A 19,078-nucleotide genomic window follows, 5' to 3' on the forward strand; every position below is an offset into this window, starting at 1 on the left:
ATCTGCTGTTCAGGGTCCCATATAAGCATGAGCGAATTTTGCGGATCTCGCGTTCGCGAATTTTGCGGATTTGCGGATTCGCAATCCGCAAAATCCGCAAATTTCCGCGAATTTGCGGATTTTTTTTTTTTTGTGTTTGCGCGGGTTTCTGCCAGTTCGCGAGGGTTTTGTACAATGTCGCAAATTGCGAACTTACCTGTCGGGTCGCAAGTTTCGCGAACTTGTTGTTTCTACGTGTCCAGCCTGTTTGGGACACTCTTCTTCATCACTGCCACTCTCTGTCACCACTGCCACTCTCTGACTACTCATGCCACCCTCTGGCCCACCCATGCCACCCTCTGTTTCATCACAGCACCCTCTGGTTGTCCAGTCAGTGTACATTATTGTGGCAACAAGCACACCTTCCCTGCCTCAAGTGACCTGAATTAATTTGGGGCTGATTAATGTGTCACAGAATATTTTTTTAGCTGGCACCTGCTTCCTTAGTGCTTCCTGATTAGTGATCTTTTGAACTTGCTAAGTGCTTTCATTGTTGCAAAATTAGTTACAACACCTGCCCTGCCCCAACTGACAATAATGAATTAGGGGCTGAATAATGGATTTGAACCTCCAGCCTGGCTCCTGCTTGTCTCCCTTAGCTGTAATTCAGGACCTTTGTGGCATATATGTAACTATTCTGAGGTTCAGAGCAGGGTCACATAATAGTTGCAACCTGCAACTGAACTCTGGAGGGGCCCCTCAGGAAGCACTACAGAAAATGGCTACTAATGATGAGCCTGAACTTTTGAACCTGGTAAGTAGTTACTTTCAGTTTTGCTAAGAGCGTATTTCTGCAATTTTGCACTTATTCGCACTTATTCGCGGGGCGCGAACTCACGCGAACAGTGCGAGCAGTGCGAGCCAAATCCGCTGCTCGCGGATTTGCGGATTTTGCGGGAGATTCGCGAATCTCGCGGATTGCGGATTTCCCGAAAATCCGCAAAATCCGCGAGCGGAACGGATTTTCCGCCCACCCCTAGTCCCATAAGGCTGTCTCCTACCGTTACAGCAGCTAGCTGATCGGGACACATGCGTTCACCACCTACTGCAGCCACCTCTGCATGCTTCGTTCACGCAACACTGGCAGGAGCACTCCTCCGTCCATCGTGGGTGGTCGGGCCACAGCCACTTGCGTCAGGGTCAGGATTTCGGGACTCGGACCGCCTCCCCCTCTCACAAGCCCGACTGCAGGAACGTCTATGGCATGGCGTTCACTAAGGGCTAGACCAAATAGTGTGCCACGCCCAGCTCTCCAATGCGACAGCTCCTGGCCTCTGATCTCGGGCAGGCCACAGCATTGAATGCTGTGGGGAAAAAGGAACCACCCTTGACTGGATTCAATCCTTTCTCTCTGGCCGAACCCAGAGGATCAGACTCCCTCCCTTTGTCTCCGAACCCACCGATATCAACTGAGGAGTACCTCAAGGATCATCGCTCAGCCCCACTCTCTTTAACATCTACATGGCGCCCCTCGCCACCATTGACAGAGAGCATGGGTTCAGCATTGTGTCCTTTGTCCATTGTGACTTCCAGCTCATCAGCTCACTCACGATAAAGCCTGAAGACACCAGGCTCTGTTTCAAGGAATGAATGAAGAAGGTGGAAGCCTGGATGGAAGACAGCTGTTTGAAGCTCAAATCAGAGAAGACAGAGGTCCTCATCCTCGTACCCTGCACCTCCGCCTGGGACAATACCTGGTGACCCTCCGCCCTTGGAAACCCACACACCCCTACAGACCAGGTAATAAACCTCGTCATCATCCTCGACTCCTCCCTCTCCATGAACCGCCAGATCAACGACATCACCTCCACCAGTTTAAACTGCCAATGCATCCTCCACAAGACCTTCAACTAGCTCCCCCCGACTGCAGAAGGACTGTCAATCACGCACTCATAACCAGCAGACTGGACTATGGCAACAGCCTATACGCCGGAATCAACAGAACCCGTCTACACAAACTCCTAACCATCCAGAACGCTGCAGCCAGACTCATCCTCTGGAGTACGCATCAAGAGCACATGACCTAACACCTACGAGACCTCCACTGGCTCCCCATCGAGAAGAGGGCCACCATCAAACTCCTCGCCCACCCCTACAAATCCCTCAACAACATCGGACCCAAATACCTCAATGAGAGAGTATCCTTCCACGTACCCAAGAGGAACCTCCCCTCTGCCGACCTCACTCTGGCAGAAGTCCCCTCCATCTGCAGAAACAGAACAGGTGGAAGAGCCTTCTCTTACATTGCAGCTAAGACCTGGAATTGTTTTGGAATGCTGCTATTATTGCAGTGTTGTGTTTTGGGGCATAGTGTGCAGTTTTGGCCATTTTGTGAGGCTGTTCTGTCATTGAACTCTTGCTGGTATCTGTCAGCTTAAGTTTGCAAGCATTTTCTTGGCATATATTACTACCGCAATGGATTTCTTGCCAAGCCACTAGAGGGGTAAGCACAGGCTCATTAAGTGACGTTTGTGGTTCATCCTGACAAGGATTGTGCACATTATTTGAGTGTGACTTCCACCACTCTCAAATAATAGCCCCATTTCTTGCACGTAATATCCAGAAATAATATTGATTTAAATAATATGCCTTCAAGTGTATGTTAATTCAAAGTGCCCATGAGTTCCTCAATAATCAGGGTAGTGAAGATGTGTTTGCTGGAGCATGCATAAATATCAGGCTTCCTAGAGAGTGCACTGTTAGGTCTCCGAAAGCTCACGCCTTGTACGACTTTTGAAATCCTCGTTTCACAACTGAACCCATCTTTTCTCTTCTTCTCTAGAGTTGGTTGTGCAGAGAATTTGCCATTCGAAGATAGCTCTGTTGATCTGATCACTACTTCTGTTGCTGCTCACTGGTTCAAAATAGAGGAGTTCTTAAAAGAATCAGATCGTGTCCTCAAACCAAATGGCTGCTTGGCAATATACTCTTTGCATCCACATTATAATCTTTACTACAAAGAATGCTCTCAAAGTTTAACACATGCTTTCAATGAGGTGAGTGATTACACAATTATTATTCTACACATTTTTAAATACCTTTGTGCACATCAGACTTAGCAAGCAGCCTCAAAGATGTGACTACCAATCCTGATTTTTGGCTTAAGGTTCCAGAGCCCAAATATTTTTGAGCAGTCATGTTAATAGAAGTAACTAGCAAGTGCCTGGATTTGTATACAATATAAAGAACTAAGGGCCCTATTTATGACAGGCTTGCATCGCGTTTCCACCACGCAACATGAAACATGCATGATAACAAGCGCCAAGTCAGATTTTTGAAACCACGCTAAGCCACTTTACAGTGCTCTGAGTGGCTTAAAAAATCTGGATTGTCGCAATATAGAGCAATTGCATCACTCTGCCCTAGGAAGACATTCCATGGTCATTATGTGGGTGTTTCCAAGCAACTTCCATGGATTTTGATTCATCCCCAAATTTACTAGGTGGCTGCGCTAAAAACATACACCTTCCTGGGGAAGGCGTATCAAGGAGAAATATCTCTATTTCTCCTCATTTCTTCCTCTTCTTATGTGTGCTGCATTTTACAGCGCACATAAAAAGAGGAATATGCATCCCAGGATTGTTTTTGTGCAGGAAGGTCCTGCACAAAAACAATCCTGCATGCAACACAAGCACCCTTGCACCATGGTGCAAGGGTGTCTGTGTTGGCGATAAGCTAATAAATGGAGCCAGTGCAATGTGGAGTGATGTGGCTCACTGGTTAGAGGCGGCAGATCCGTAAGCAGAGGACGACCCGGGACCAGGGTTCAATTCCCGACACGGCAGGGTCGTGGACCAGGGTCAGCGGGCTCGATAATTCTCGCCTCAGTGCCTACTCCAGTCAGGGACCACACTCGGCAACTCTGGGCATTAGCTTGCCTCATCTTCACAACGGCCCCCCCAGACCGCCGGGGATGCTTGGTCGCACCTTAGAGATACCCATTAGGGACCATCTCTCAGGGTGAGCCAGGACGGGTTCCCCAGCGGTCGAAGCGCGGAGATACTCCCCCGGGAGTCGATTCTAGCGCTATATAAACCCGCAATCAATCAATCAATAAAACTGACAGGAATGTGCTGTATAGCCTTAAATAGGATTCATTTGTGGCCTCTATCTGTCATGCAGTGCAGCACAGCAAGATGACTTACAGCGCTGCACTGTGTCAAAGTCGCTTAATGAACCCCTAGATGCACATCATGCAGGTGTTACATATATTACTGCAACATAGTTAGGGTTGAAACTTTAATTAGCCTGGAATAAATGACAAACTTAAGATGTTTTTTGAATGAGTGTTGTCAGGGCACAGACATTTACATATTGGGGTATAAAACAAATGACACAGTCGGGTGCTGCAAGCAATTTAGCAGTACCGTAAAGGGTCATTTAAAAAACGCTGGCCTGCGCTGTATGTCCAAGTACAGTGCTGTGCTGCACTGCATGACAGATAGAGGGATGTTCTACTCATTCTGCAGTTCACACTTTAGATGGCGTTTTTACCAATGACCCAAGGCTGGCAGTAGGCCCTCCTATTCCTCTTTCATGGTCCGACCATAAGGCAGTCCCCTTGGAGTTTACCTTTGGACCTTTGGATATACCCTTAAACCCTTAAAGGATAATAACAGCTGGACTCTGAAAAGGAATTATAAAGGACTTAACAATGAGACCTTGAGCCCCTTTCTTGTTAACTTTATGTCCTGTTTCAAATCTAATACGGATACTGCCGCTCAGGAGCTTGTTGATATCATCTCTGAGGCAGTTGATACTCTTGCCCCTGCTAAGACCCCACTACTGTGCTAGGAAACGACCGTCAGCCCCATGGTTCTCCAACGCACTTAGATTACGCAGGCAGGAATGCAGGAGGCAGGAAAGACTCTGGAGAGCCCATCTTGACCCTGATGAAAGGACCAAACATAAGGACCTTATTACAGGATATAAGACCGCAATTCTAGCTGCCAAACAGTTATACTTTACCAATCTAACTACTTCCCTTCGCTCTCCTAGAGATCTTTTTAATATTGTGGATTCCTTGTCTGTTATTCCATCTCCTGACCCCGTTGTTGCATCACAAAAACTTTGTGATGAGATCTCCTTGTTTTTCCATACTAAAATTGGAGATATTTACTCCGATTTAGAAGCCCTTATTTCTACTCAGGACTCCCCCTTGTCATCCGACCTTTCTTCAGGACCCAGTCTCTCCCTGACCCCGCGAGGACATTTATCCAATTTTCCCCTACTGTCCCATGAAGTGCTAAATGGCCTGCTTGATCTCCCCTAGACCCCTGTCCTCTTAAAGTCCTGAAAAATTGTAGAGAGGTCCTTCTTTCCCCCTATCTTCAGGTGATGCACTTGGCAATCTCGAATGGCGTCTTCCCCGCAGCCTGGAAGTTGGCCATTGTTAAACCTTTACTAAAGAAACCCACCTTGGAACCTGGGACTCTAAAACATTTCCGTCCCATATCCCTCCTCCCAACCCCTGCAAAAATGCTTGAGGCCCATCTGAATCACCTCCTCAATCTCTTCCTGGATACAGCTGGCCTGCTAGATCCCTCTCAGCATGTCTTCAGGAAGGCTCACAGCACCGAGTCGGCCTTGACAGTGGTAGTCAACAACAGCCGCGCTAAGGTCGACAGAGGTCAATCTACCATTAGATCCTGTTCGACCTCACAGCCGCGTTTGACACCCTGTCCCCCTCCATCTTGGCCATGCGACTTGGTGAGATGGGAGTGGAAGGATCAGCTTTGGGTCTCCTGACATTTTTCCTTAACCACCATGCCCAAAAGGTCAAACTGGATGACTTCCTTTCTCCGGCCAAGTCTTTGCATTGTGGGGTCCCGCAGGGCTCTTCCTTGAGCCCCACACTTTTCAACATATATGTGGCCCCACTTGCAAGACTGGTTAGATCTTATGGCCTGGAAGTCCGGTCGTACGCCGACGACACTCAGATAATGGTATCCTTATCCCATTCTGTGGAGTCCTCAGCCTTGAATTTTAAGAACTGCATGGAAGCCGTGGCAGGCTGGATGACCTCGAATTTCCTCAAACTCAACGGGGAAAAAACTGAGGTCCTTGTCTTTGGGGGAAAACCGGATCTCTGTTCAGAGCAGTGGTGGCCTCCTGCTCTTGGCACCTGCCCCAAGCCTTCCCTCTTTCTTTGAAATTTGGGGGTAACCATTGATATTACTCTTGCTTTTGACAAGCAAGTAGGTAGGACCATCTCCACATGCTGTGGGGTGTTAAGGATCCTCAGGAAACTCGCCCATTACCTCTCCCCAGATGCTCGGAAACAGATCTCAGTGGCCCTCATTTCCCCTCGCCTGGACTACTGTAATGCCCTCTACCTTGGTATAAGAAAAAAATTGATTCATCGTCTCCAAATCGTCCACAATGCTGCAGCCAGGTTTGTTGTGGATGCCCCCAGACGGGTTTCCAGCTCGGGGATTAGAAAAGATCTCCACTGGCTGCCAGTGCAGGCAAGGATCAATTTCAAGGTTCTTGTACTCACTTACTGTGCCCTTCACGGTCTGGGTGCTGAGGACATTGGATCCCTTGTATCCCTCTACACTCCCGGCAGGCACCTGTGGTCAGCTCATAAAAATCTTCTGATTACACCTCGAACTGCCAAGGCAAGGTGGGGAGGGAGAGCTTTTTTCTCCCTTGCCCCCAAACTGTGGAACACGCTTCCCATTAATCTTAAGGCCCAGCCGTCTCTTGTTCTTTTTCAGAAAAATCTTAAGACTTGGCTCTTCTCAGAATCCTACCTGTAAGCTGCTCTCTTTTGGGTTGCTTTTTTGATCTTTCAGCTTGTTTCCACCATCTGCGCCTTGATGCCCCCGGGTTAAGTAGCGCCATACAAATTTACCTTCATTCATTCAAGTATACGGTGCTAACCTGTGTTTGGCTCTTAAAAAAGCTGCCTACTACCAATAGACACCCTGGCTCCATGGTGCAAGGGTGCCTACGATGCAGGAATGATTGTCAACATGCAAGAAGGGGCACCTTGCTGTACATAGGCTACCATCAAAAACAATTTGCACCTTCCATGCGTGCTGCAGATGCAGCACACTTAGAAAGAGCAAAAACGAGAAGAAATACAACTAATTATCCTCGTTTATTTATTTATTTATTTATTTTATTTATTTGAAACATTTATAAAGCGCGAACGAAGGCCCGAGGGCATCTCGGCGCTAAAGAACTGCTGTGTTTAACCCAGGGAGACAGAAAGTACGAAGGTTAAAAAGGATCAGAGGTTAAAAAGCCAGGTTTTAAGATTTTTTCGAAAGGACCTGAGAGAGGTGCTGGCCTTAATTGAATATGGAAGTGTATTCCACAATTTCGGTGCAGCTACTAAGAACCGCCTATCACCCCAATTGACAGTTTTGGTTCGGGGGACCGCCAGATCAGAAGAATTGGAGGAGCGCAGTGTTCTAGATGGGCAGTAGGGAATTAAATTTTGAGTGAAGAACACTGGTCCGACATTATGTAAGGCCTTGTATGTCAAACATAGTGCCTTGAACTTTATCCTCTTTTTCACTGGGAGCCAGTGAAGTCGCCTTAAAGTTGGTGAGACCGATTGGTATTTAGTAATTCGCCCTAGGAGCCTTGCAGCGGCATTCTGGATGGCCTGCATTTTAGCTAGCACTCTCTCCTGGGCACCTAGAAACAGGGCGTTACAGTAATCTAGGGTGGAGAGGACCAGGGCGCTTACCAATGTTTTGGCATGATGCTCAGGTAAAAAGGGCAGAATTTTTTTTATAAGCCGAAGTTTATAAAAGGCAGAGGAAGAGATCTGGTTAGCATGAGGCAGGAAGTTTAGACGGTTGTCAAACAGTACACCCAAGTTCCTGACCTTGTCGACCGGGTCTGGAGGCTGGCCCATAGACGACGGCCACCATAAGGGGGACCAGTCTGGGGAAAGATTGCCGAAAATTACAACCTCTGATTTTTCAGAGTTCAATTTCAGGCAATTATGACCCATCCAACTGCCTATTGCCTGCATACCTTGGTTAAGCATGTTCGCTTTTTGTGGCCCATCGTTCTTAACAGCTAGGATCAATTGGGTGTCATCTGCGTAGGACGTTAGGCTCATCCCAAATGCCCTGATGACTTTGGCAAGGTCCGACACATAAATGTTAAAAAGTGTCGGACTAAGGGATGAGCCCTGAGGAACTCCACATGGTAAAGACAGTGGGGAAGACTCGAAAGGTCCCACAGTGACAACCTGGGTCCTATTAGCCAGGAAAGAGGCAATCAGATTTTTTGCGTTGCCTCGGAGACCTATGCTCTCGACACGGTCGACCAAGGTGGTATGGTCGACCGTGTCGAAGGCCGCCGATAGGTCCAGTAGAATCAGGATGGCAGAGCCCCCTGCATCCCGGATAGATCTAATATCATCGGCCGCCTTGACCAGAGCGGTCTCTGTTCCGTGGCATCGGCGGAAACCAAACTGCGATTCGTCGAGCCTTTTGTTCTCCTCGATAAAGAGGGAGAGTTGGGTGTTCATGATTTTTTCCACCACTTTCGCTAAAAATGGCAGACTGGCAATGGGCCGGTAACTTTTAGGTTCCTCTTAATCGAGGGAAGGTTTCTTCAGAAGCGGTTTTATGAGTGTTTTCTTTAGGGTGTCCGGGTAGATGCCTATAGAAAACATGGAGTTACAGATCTCGGTTATGGATGGGAGAACTGTGTCCATTATAGGCCGCAGAACCTTCAGGGGACACGGGTCCAAGGCTGACCCAGATTTAATAGAGGATATGATGTTGAACACCTGAAGGCAGGTCACCTCTCTAAACTGCTGAAAAATTGGTCCTTCAGGCTGGGTAAAGGCCTCATGGGAGCTGATTGCGGTATTGGCAAAGTTTCGATAAATGTCATCCACTTTGCTGAAAAAAAAACTAGACAATGCGTCACAGAGGGTTTGGGAAGGGGGGGGTGTGAGATCCACAGAAAAGCCAGCTAACTGTCTGGTAGTCTCAAATAGACATTTATTTGAGTTCTGTGCATTTTCTATTCTGAAACAATAATATCTTTTCTTAGCGTCTATAATAAGATTTTTGTATATTGTTACCGACTCTTTGTAGAGAGATTTGGACTCCTGGGAATAATCCTTACGCCAGTGTCTCTCTCTGTTCCGGCACTGTTGTTTTTGTGTGCGTAGTTCATCCGTGTACCATGGGGCCGAGGGGGTCGCTCTATTGCGTGACCGCTGTTTGACTTGAACCAGATCTCTGGCTGCTGAACTGACCCAGTGGTAAAATTGAGAGGTGGCGGTATTAGGGTCAGTGGATAACAAAGGAATTGTATCTGTAAGCAGATTTTTTAAGCTGCATTCATCTATGTTATCCCAAGCCAAATATGTTTGGTGAGGGTTACCGTTAGAGTTATTAATCGGGAGATCATAAATTTGTAGCGTTGAGAGAATAAGATGGTGGTCAGACCATGTTAGAGGCAGTATTTTTGTAACTTGAAAGCCGGTGGCATTTGAAAAAATGCCATCTAACATATGACCTCCTTCATGCGTGGGGGCATGAACCAGAGTGGCCAAGCCAAAGGTAGATAAGTCTGCTAATAGAGAGGCTGTGTCAGGATTATCAAGGACATCAAAATGAAAGTTAAAATCGCCTAGAATGGTAAAAGGGGTATCTAATGCAGATGCTTCCAGAAATGACCTGAAGGCGCCAATGAAGTCACCTCTAGGCCCTGGGGGACGGTAAAGAAGGATCCCTTTAAAAGTGTAAGATGGGGACATTTTAATAGAAAACTCAATGGCTTCACATGAGGTCTGTACAATAGTGGTAAACCTTACAGTGTAGGTGTCACGGGCGATAATGGCGATGCCACCTCCCTTTTTCTTGGTTTGCCTATCTAATCTGTGGGTGGTATACCCCATCGGGACTGCTATGACCAAATCCGGGTCGGATGCTGGGCCCATCCATGTTTCAGTCATGAACAGGAGATCTATATTGTGGTCATGGATCAACTCATGAATGTCTTGGCTATGCTTGCCAAGCGAGCGGACATTTGTGAGTGCTATCGTGTATGTTTCCGTAGTACGCAATTTACTTTGCGGGGGTTTATGGATAGCGGGGATCATGGTATGACAGCCCGAGCAGTAAGTTACAGGGCTAGTGAGCAGGGAGATCGGATGGGAGATATAACAGGTTTCACTAGTCATGGGGCGTAAACGCATAAGCTGGGCGGCCGAGTAATGAATACGAGGGGACTGGTCAAGTGGGCCAGGGGGGGTGGCCCTAGGCCCGGGCCAAGCGCGGACGGGCGCAGACGGGCTTGCCTTAGGCGCGCCCGCTGCGCCCGCCCGCTGCGCGGACGGGTTGGTCCCTTGCTTATATACATAGTGGTGGGGGCAAAGGAGGGCGGGAGGGGCGCCGAGCTCTCCGGCCCGCCTTCCCTATCCAAGATGGCCCCTGAAGTGGAGATAAGGGTTTCCCAGCGCCTGGCAATATCGGCGTGGTGAAACTGAAAGAACCTCGGCAAAGTAATCTCGCCTCGAGGTGAGTAGAGTGTAGAGTGTTTAAAATCACACCATTAAAATATCATACAGTGATTAAAAAATATCAACTCTATTATTTTTGAGTCAGCTTCTAAATTCTTTCAGCGTGCAGGGAACACAACAAAAACCTCCGGCTTTGCGCCTCAGAGGGAACACACAACAGAATCACTAGGGGGAAGGATTCTCACCCTTAAATATCCTGGGAGGGCGGGAGGGGTGCCGAGCTCTCCGGCCCGCCTTCCCTATCCAAGATGGCCCCTGAAGTGGAGATAAGGGTTTCCCAGCGCCTGGCAATATCGGCGTGGTGAAACTGAAAGAACCTCGGCGAAGTAATCTCGCCTCGAGGTGAGTAGAGTGTAGAGTGTTTAAAATCACACCATTAAAATATCATACAGTGATTAAAAAATATCAACTCTATTATTTTTGAGTCAGCTTCTAAATTCTTTCAGCGTGCAGGGAACACAACAAAAACCTCCGGCTTTGCGCCTCAGAGGGAACACACAACAGAATCACTAGGGGGAAGGATTCTCACCCTTAAATATCCTGGGAGGGCGGGAGGGGCGCCGAGCTCTCCGGCCCGCCTTCCCTATCCAAGATGGCCCCTGAAGTGGAGATAAGGGTTTCCCAGCGCCTGGCAATATCGGCGTGGTGAAACTGAAAGAACCTCGGCGAAGTAATCTCGCCTCGAGGTGAGTAGAGTGTAGAGTGTTTAAAATCACACCATTAAAATATCATACAGTGATTAAAAAATATCAACTCTATTATTTTTGAGTCAGCTTCTAAATTCTTTCAGCGTGCAGGGAACACAACAAAAACCTCCGGCTTTGCGCCTCAGAGGGAACACACAACAGAATCACTAGGGGGAAGGATTCTCACCCTTAAATATCCTGGGAGGGCGGGAGGGGCGCCGAGCTCTCCGGCCCGCCTTCCCTATCCAAGATGGCCCCTGAAGTGGAAATAAGGGTTTCCCAGCGCATGGCAATATCGGCGTGGTGAAACTGAAAGAACCTCGGCGAAGTAATCTCGCCTCGAGGTGAGTAGAGTGTAGAGTGTTTAAAATCACACCATTAAAATATCATACAGTGATTAAAAGTCAGCTTCTAAATTCTTTCAGCGTGCAGGGAACACAACAAAAACCTCCGGCTTTGCGCCTCAGAGGGAACACACAACAGAATCACTCATTTAACACCTGCTATCCAGTGGCTTTATGCAGATATGCACATGAAGGTACAATATTTACAAAGTGCTGCTTTGGTAAGTGGATCAGAGCATTGTGCAATCAGAGCGTCCTAAAATGTGACGCTCCAGTGGCACAACGCCTGTGTAAATATGCTGCTGAGAGGTCCATAAAAGCAGAGTAAAGCTTGCCTAGATTTGCTTGTGAATACTTGACAATAAGCAAGATCAAGTTTAAACATTCATCCTGGGTGCCTTTTCCCTTCTTAAAACCATACTTGGTTGGGATCGGGAAATTTTTACTTGTAGTACATTCCTCCAATGTATTCAGTAAGATCCTACCCATAAGTTCAGCCGTACTGTCCTGGAGTGAGATAGGCCTATAATATTTTTGCTCCGATTTCACCCCTTCTTAAATATTTTGACCATGGTTCCGGTGGACCAACCCTATCTACCACATTAAAAACATTGGTCAAAACTGGGGCCCAAGGGTCTGGGAGCTTAGGGAAAAGACCATCTGAGCCCTATTATTTGTGCATTGGGAGAGGGCTTCCCTTTCCTCTAAAAAAATTAAAATAAGAACGGGGGTGGATTAGAGCCAATGCTATTCATGGACAGTTGCCTTCCTTCACTTCCAGTACTGAATATTTTGGAAAAGTGGGCCACCCATAAATATTAATCCACATGGCTATCTAGGTTAAGGTATAGGAATGATTTCAGGAATGGGGCATTAATTACCTTTTAAAATTCCCTGGAATTATTTCAGGTGGAAGGTTGCTGAAGTTGTTCCCAGGCTTCCTCCTTCTGTGCTTGTAGTCTAGCCTTCATGGCATCTTTATAGAGTTTTCGTGATAACTTGACCACATCTCTATCTCTTAATTCAGTCCTAAGGGCCTTATGTAGAGCCTTAAGTAGATTTTAGAGCGCTCTGGTACAGTTTTGGACAAACCACTTTTTGGTAGCTACACCATTCTTTGTTAAGTTATTTTTTACCTCACACAGTATTCACTCAAAGGCAGTTATAACCTTGATTGAGTTAGTATTAACCCTAGGCAGCATATGCAGGGTTGCACTCCACGGAGTTCCACAGAGTAAAAAAAAACTATGTGTAACTCCGCTCTGCCTAGTACCACCTACAATTAAAAAAAGACTTAAAACACTTACCTACTCTCTGGTAACTGCGGGCGATCCTCCTCCTCGCCGTGGTGTTCCTCGTCCTTGCCGCCATCCTCCTCACCATTTCCTGTCGCAATCCCCTACGATCTACGGCTTCCGTAGACTGTGCATGTGCAGTCCATGTAAGGCGTAAAGTGTAGGGGTTTGCAGCAGCGGCAACAAGGAGGTGACAGCAAGGAAGAGAGACACCACATACAGGAGGACGGCCGCCAGACACCAGAGAGCAGGTAAGTGGGTTTTTTGTCTTTTGCCATGGCAAAGGGGCTGATGGGCTTACTGCGCTCTGCCAAGGAGTCTGAGTTTTGCATCAACTTTGCATTCCCAGCAGAGCACCGAGTTGGTAAAACTTTGCAAACTCCGCTATTGGAGCCCCGGACCTTAGTCTGTATTCGTTTCAAAACATGCCGTTGAATCACTGACATAATATTGACGACCACAATATCGAGGTCCCATCATTTATGGACATAAATATCAATGTCAAGAATATTGACATCCTATCTACATCATGGTAAGTCCAAAAATCCTAATATTGACGACCACAATATCGAGGTCCCATCATTTTTGGACATAAATATCAATGTCAAGAATATTGACATCCTATCTACATCATGGTAAGTCCAAAAATCCTAATATTGACGACCACAATATCGAGGTCCCATCATTTTTGGACATAAATATCAATGTCAAGAATATTGACATCCTATCTACATCATGGTAAGTCCAAAAATCTCGGCAAAAAATATTGTTGTTAAAAATATCGTTTTGTTTAAATGTTTACACAATAATATAAAATAAAGTAAATAATACATATAATTGAAAAAAGAGAGTTAGAAATATTATAATGCAAAAACAATTAAACATGCGTATATATAAAAAAAACACTGGAGCAAATTTCACCAAATATAGCAAAGGCACATCTGCGTACCAGTCCCTACAATTTTGCAAAGTTTGGCGTAATTCCGTTCAGTGGTTCAGGCTTTAGCCTTGTCAATTCGTCCTATGGAAATTAATTAACTTCAAAAACACATATATATCAATAGGCGCGCTCCGAGCGCTCACCAGTACGCGTACCGGGGAGCGCACCCGGCGCGCTACGGAAGTGCGCGAGCGGAAAGCTGATCGGCTGTCGACATTCTAAACAGTCCGGAGAGTCCGCCATCTTGTGTCTCTGTAGAATCGAGACACAAGAGGTGAAAATATAAAGGGGGAAATGATTAAAAGGGGGCAGGGTACACATCCCCTGACCCCCTAGGTTTTCTGAGGGGGGCCTAGAAGGACCCTGAAGTGTAAAAAACCTTTTTTTTTTTGCAATTTTCGCGGGGTAAGCGATGGGTGCGTTCCCATGTACGCTCACTGGTACGCGCACCCTGAGCTCACCACTTCACTCACTCCTTTTCAAAATATAAAGAATATAGCTCTTTTTGGAGAATTGGGGGTAGGGGGGTAGTTCTAAAAAGAACAGTTTTTTTTTTTTTTTTTTTTTACTTTTTCCGAACGTTTTCAGAACAAAAAAAAACTAAGGAATGCCAAACTGCTCAACAGGAGGAAATAAAAGGGGAAAAATTAGGGCTGGGGAGGGCAGCAATGTTCTTCTCTTTTTCGAACAATTAGTCGGATACTCTGTTCTCCATAACAAAGCAGTTCGTCACACTGCTTACACCTAATGGTAATGTTATTAAAAACAGGCTGAATATTTGGTATCAGCTCGACTGCTCTTCCTCTTCCCGATGATGTTGCTCCTCCAGTGGAAGTCGAGGCGCCATCTCCATGTGCATTCCGTGCCAGGTCCCTGACACTCTCCCGGGCATAGTTTTGGGGGTGCCTTCTTTGGAGATGCCTGATCATAGTGGAGTTCCCAAAGCTGTATTTTTTCCTGGGGTCACCACGAGACAGAATAGTGTTGCAGATCTTACATTCCACTTTAGGAGCATTCACCTTCTTCTCCCCTTCTGGAATGCTAAAAAACTTCCAGATGAAGTGCTGCTTCACTTTTGGCTGAGGAGGTTCTTCCTGGAGAAAGTCATCAGAGTCATCACTGCTGCTTGGAGGTCTTGCAGCCATTCTTTGCAAACAATTGAAGAGAAGAAAGGAATAGGTATTGTTCTCTCCAAAGTGAAAGAGGTAGTGAAGGAAATGGGTGGGGTTTTCATTAGTTGTAAAAAAAAAACTGTTAACAACCAATGAAAAGTGTTATTTTAAGGTCACATGACTTGACGCGCTTACGCTACGTGCTCCGGAGCATTTTCGCGGGCGCTTACGTGGCACGTACGTAGGCGCTTCCGGGGGCGCTTACGTGGCACGTACGTAGGCGCTTCCGGGGGCGTTTACGCGGCGTGCCTGAATGACTCTTTGTCAAATTTTCAGGAATAGCGCTCTCGCTACGTGTATGGGTGCGTTTACCGGTGCGTGCACCCAGAGCGCTCCAAGGTAAAATGGTAAAAAAGAAAAAAAACAGGAAAAATACATTGAAACATTTATTTTAGAAAAAAATAAAAATATTAATTTTATAAAAAATATTATACTTAATAGTTATAAAAAAACAACTATTAAAAAAAAATAATAATTCACTTTAAAAATCGTAGGTTACAAACTCGTTATAGTAAGGATTTAGCTTTTATATATATATATCCACAACATTATATTTGGAATAACTTTGGCGCCGGTGGACGAATCTTTGTGAATTTCTCCAAGAAAATGGCCTGCTCGGTTCCGCTCCTTCCCTGAAAGTTTGGGGGTGATTCGTCAAGTGGGGGCAGAGAAAACAGGGGGGCTCAAAACCTGTTTTCCCATTGCAATTTTCCATAGGGCCCTTTAACGGCTGAACGGAATTACACCAAATTTGGCAGAGAGGTAGAGTTCGGGTCGCAGATTGTTCTTTTTGTTAAATGGTGTAAATCCGTTCTGTAGTTTCTGAGAAATTACAAGTAAAATCATAACAATATCTAGAGACAGAGTTCTACACGCATACGGAGATCTGTTCAATTACGAGCGCGAGCTGCATGCTGATTGGCTGTCAACTGTCTGTAAACACTCAAAACCAGAAAGTGTTGGCGGCCATCTTGTGCATCGGTAGAACCGAGTCACAAGAAAACAGAGAAACAAAGTTGAGAAATAAGGGAAGGGGGCAGGATAGAAACATTCTGACCTTCCAGGCTTGCCCAGGGGGTCGTACATGGATGTTTAGGCTCTTTTTTTTAAAGAAAAATCGCAGCGTACGCGTACGGAAATCTGTACAATTACGAGCAAGAGCTGCATGCTGATTGGCTGTCAACTGTTTGTCAGCACTCCAAACCAGGAAGTGTTGACAGCCATCTTGTTCGTCGCTAGAACCGAGTCACAAGAAAACAGTAAAAAAAGTTGAGAAATAAGGAAAGGCGGCAGGGTAGAAACATTCTGACCCTATAGGCTTGCTCAGGTGGTCGTACATGGATGTTTAGGCTATATATATATATATATATATATATATATTATTTTTTTTAAAGAAAAATCGCGGCGTACGGAAATCTGTACAATTACGAGCACGAGCTGCATGCTGATTGGTTGCCAATTGTCTGTCAGCACTCTAAACCAGGAAGTGTTGGCAGCCATCATTTATTTTGAAGTATGCGGGGGCTCACGGCTCTCCTATATTCTTCGGGGATTGCCACCTTCCTGGGGCAGTAATATTTAAAATAGGGGGTCCGTGATGACATGGATTTCCCAGCTCCGGGGACTTCCACTTCTCTGGACTTTTTAATGTTTGGAGGGGGTCAAGCGGCTTTCTTACTGGAACCCTTGATGACCCTGGGGACCATCATTTCCCAGGGCCGGCTCTTTCAGTTTCTCGGGGTGCTTATCCCCGGGACACTGCTGTTTGCTATGGTAGGGCGGGAGCGCCGCAGCTCCCACTTTAGCACAGCAAACCGGTTTACTATTTGAAAGAGAGAGCAAGTGAATCTGCTGTCTCTTTCGAGTAGGAAAGCAGATTGCTTTTCGTTAAAGAGAGCAGCATGTAAGCTGCTTTCTCTGAGAAAACAATTCCGGCCCTCGAAGGATGCGTGGAGCCGGCTGGGATCGTGGGGGCATTGGCGTTCTCAAGTCAAGTACCCACAACTGGGTGAGAGGCGCACTCAATATTCGCGCAATATTTTTTACTCTTCACTCTGCTTGTACAAGGGTGCTACACTATATTCATGTGTTGGCTCCACACTAAATTATAAACATACATGAACAGGAGTTACCCCGCTCTAGTGTGCACTGTACCTATTAAACTATTCGTTCACTCTAATTTTAACACAATCATTAACTGTATAAGATCAACTTAGTTCCACAGTGTTGATATATTACATATCACTATTCACACAATATTTCCTTTTTTGCAAGAATCGTGTTTACTTTTTCATACAATTATTTCATTTATATGTTATTTCATCACATATATTATAAGTTCCAACTGTTTTACAAGAATTCTTATTTTCATCACAATTCCTCAGACTTATTAGTCTTTAAATGTTCTTAGATACTTCCATAGTTACTATTGAACCAAATTTAGTCTCTGGCCCAATGCATTTCGGAACGCGTGTTCCTTCCTCAGGGGCAATGTTCGCCGCTTCAGTGTGACTATCTCTTCGCCGTCTACGTGTAGATGTATTGGTTAGAGGAGTCAATTATCCCTTTGTATCTGAAACGGTAGTCCGTGTAAACGGTTAGACTTCCTATGAGGAATCGGGTGCTAGAGATGTGTGACTCTTTTGTCCGTATCGTCCGTAACTTTCTATAAGAGTTGCATGTCTTCTCTCGCTGTGTAATCATTCTCTTAGTTCTCTTAGTTCAATAGGTACAGTGCACACTAGAGCAGGGTAACTCCTGGTCAGGCATTGGCGTTCTCCCCACGGTCCCCAATGTTATTTTTTGAGTCCCGGGGGATTGGGTCCCTTTGCAGCTCCTTAAGCATTCGTACATATAATTGCTGCAAAATCTTTTTTTGTGTTGGGGAACAGAGTATTACTCCAGTGACTTTGTCATCCATGTATCTTTTTTACTTTTTCTTTCTTTGAATAACACTTTATTTGCAGTATGTTTCTACCTTTCTTCACAATGAGTTCCACAACGTAGCGTCCGTTAATGTGTTCTTAGCCTTTTTGTTCTTTTGGTGATTTACCAGTTTGTGTTCAAGATTCGGTGACCTATTTGTGTTGCTTTCCTTTGTGTATCTTTTATGCAGCCTTGATCCAGTGTTCTAAATATAGGAGTACATCTGTAGACATGTAGTTTACTCCTTTCCTTTGCCTTGCTCAACCCTAATCGATAACTTAATGGGGTGAGTAAAACTAACGCAGTGCTGTCGTCATTATTTTAAGTTTACAAAATAGTAGGTAGTATAAATAAATAAATAAAGAACTTGACACAATGCAGAGTGACACTGTATTTATTGTATTTAATTTTAGAATATTTTGAAAATATTATACACTCATGTAAAAAATGTTGCTTTAATTGTAAGATATATTTTTAAGATATTTCATATGAATCACCACATATGCTAATATCACAGTGAAGATAAAATGAAGGGTTTATGTTTTTGTACAACATAAGAAATTCAGCATGGTAAATCAATAAAACAATTTGGAAGGCGGTTTTGAAATTAATAACAGTGTCATGAGCTAAACCTAATTTTTATAAGTAGGGAGAATGAAGAGGAAGATATATATGCTGTAGATATCAGCTGTGATTTCCTAGACTAAACTTTAGTTGCTGATTTTGGGGAAGCATTAAATGACATCGAGTATGATGATATGAGTTTTGAAATTGATGAGAAATATGAAATACATGATGAAATTATTTTAGAAGCTCCATTCAGTTATGAGAGGTTATATTCTTCAGTCTTCAAACCACTTTATTTGATTAATAAAAATCATAATAGTACAAATACAAAACACGAGACAATTTAATACATATATGCGATATAAAACTGTAGATCATTAGTACACAGATATAACTAAATGATATAAAACTAGAAAGATATATCGATTAAAAGAAATTCATGGTATTTAAAAATTTAGGAGGAATACACAGTTCAATCATCAGTGGGAATCTTTGTTTCCTAAGGCGAACAGCAGCAATAAGAAAACGAGCAATGTTAAAAATGTTCCAGGTATTGTCTAATAATTGAAGGTACATTAGTGCTGGTCTAACCTGAAGAAAGCC

The 19,078-nt window shown here is 45.1% G+C and overlaps 1 protein-coding gene across 2 annotated transcripts in view; it reads left to right on the forward strand.

The window, feature by feature from the left end:
* The window catches only part of LOC147701320 (uncharacterized), a 186,403-nt gene that overhangs the window by 102,059 nt on the left and 65,266 nt on the right, over positions 1–19,078 (forward strand). For both annotated transcript variants that reach the window (XM_086928628.1, XM_086928629.1), the window contains exon 4: positions 2,822–3,035. In XM_086928628.1, the coding sequence (XP_086784754.1) occupies positions 2,822–3,035 (214 nt within the window). The remainder of the gene's footprint in view (positions 1–2,821; positions 3,036–19,078) is intronic.

Source organism: Lissotriton vulgaris, chromosome 7 (genome assembly GCF_964263255.1).
Source record: "Lissotriton vulgaris chromosome 7, aLisVul1.2, whole genome shotgun sequence".
NCBI classification, from domain to species: domain Eukaryota; kingdom Metazoa; phylum Chordata; class Amphibia; order Caudata; family Salamandridae; genus Lissotriton; species Lissotriton vulgaris.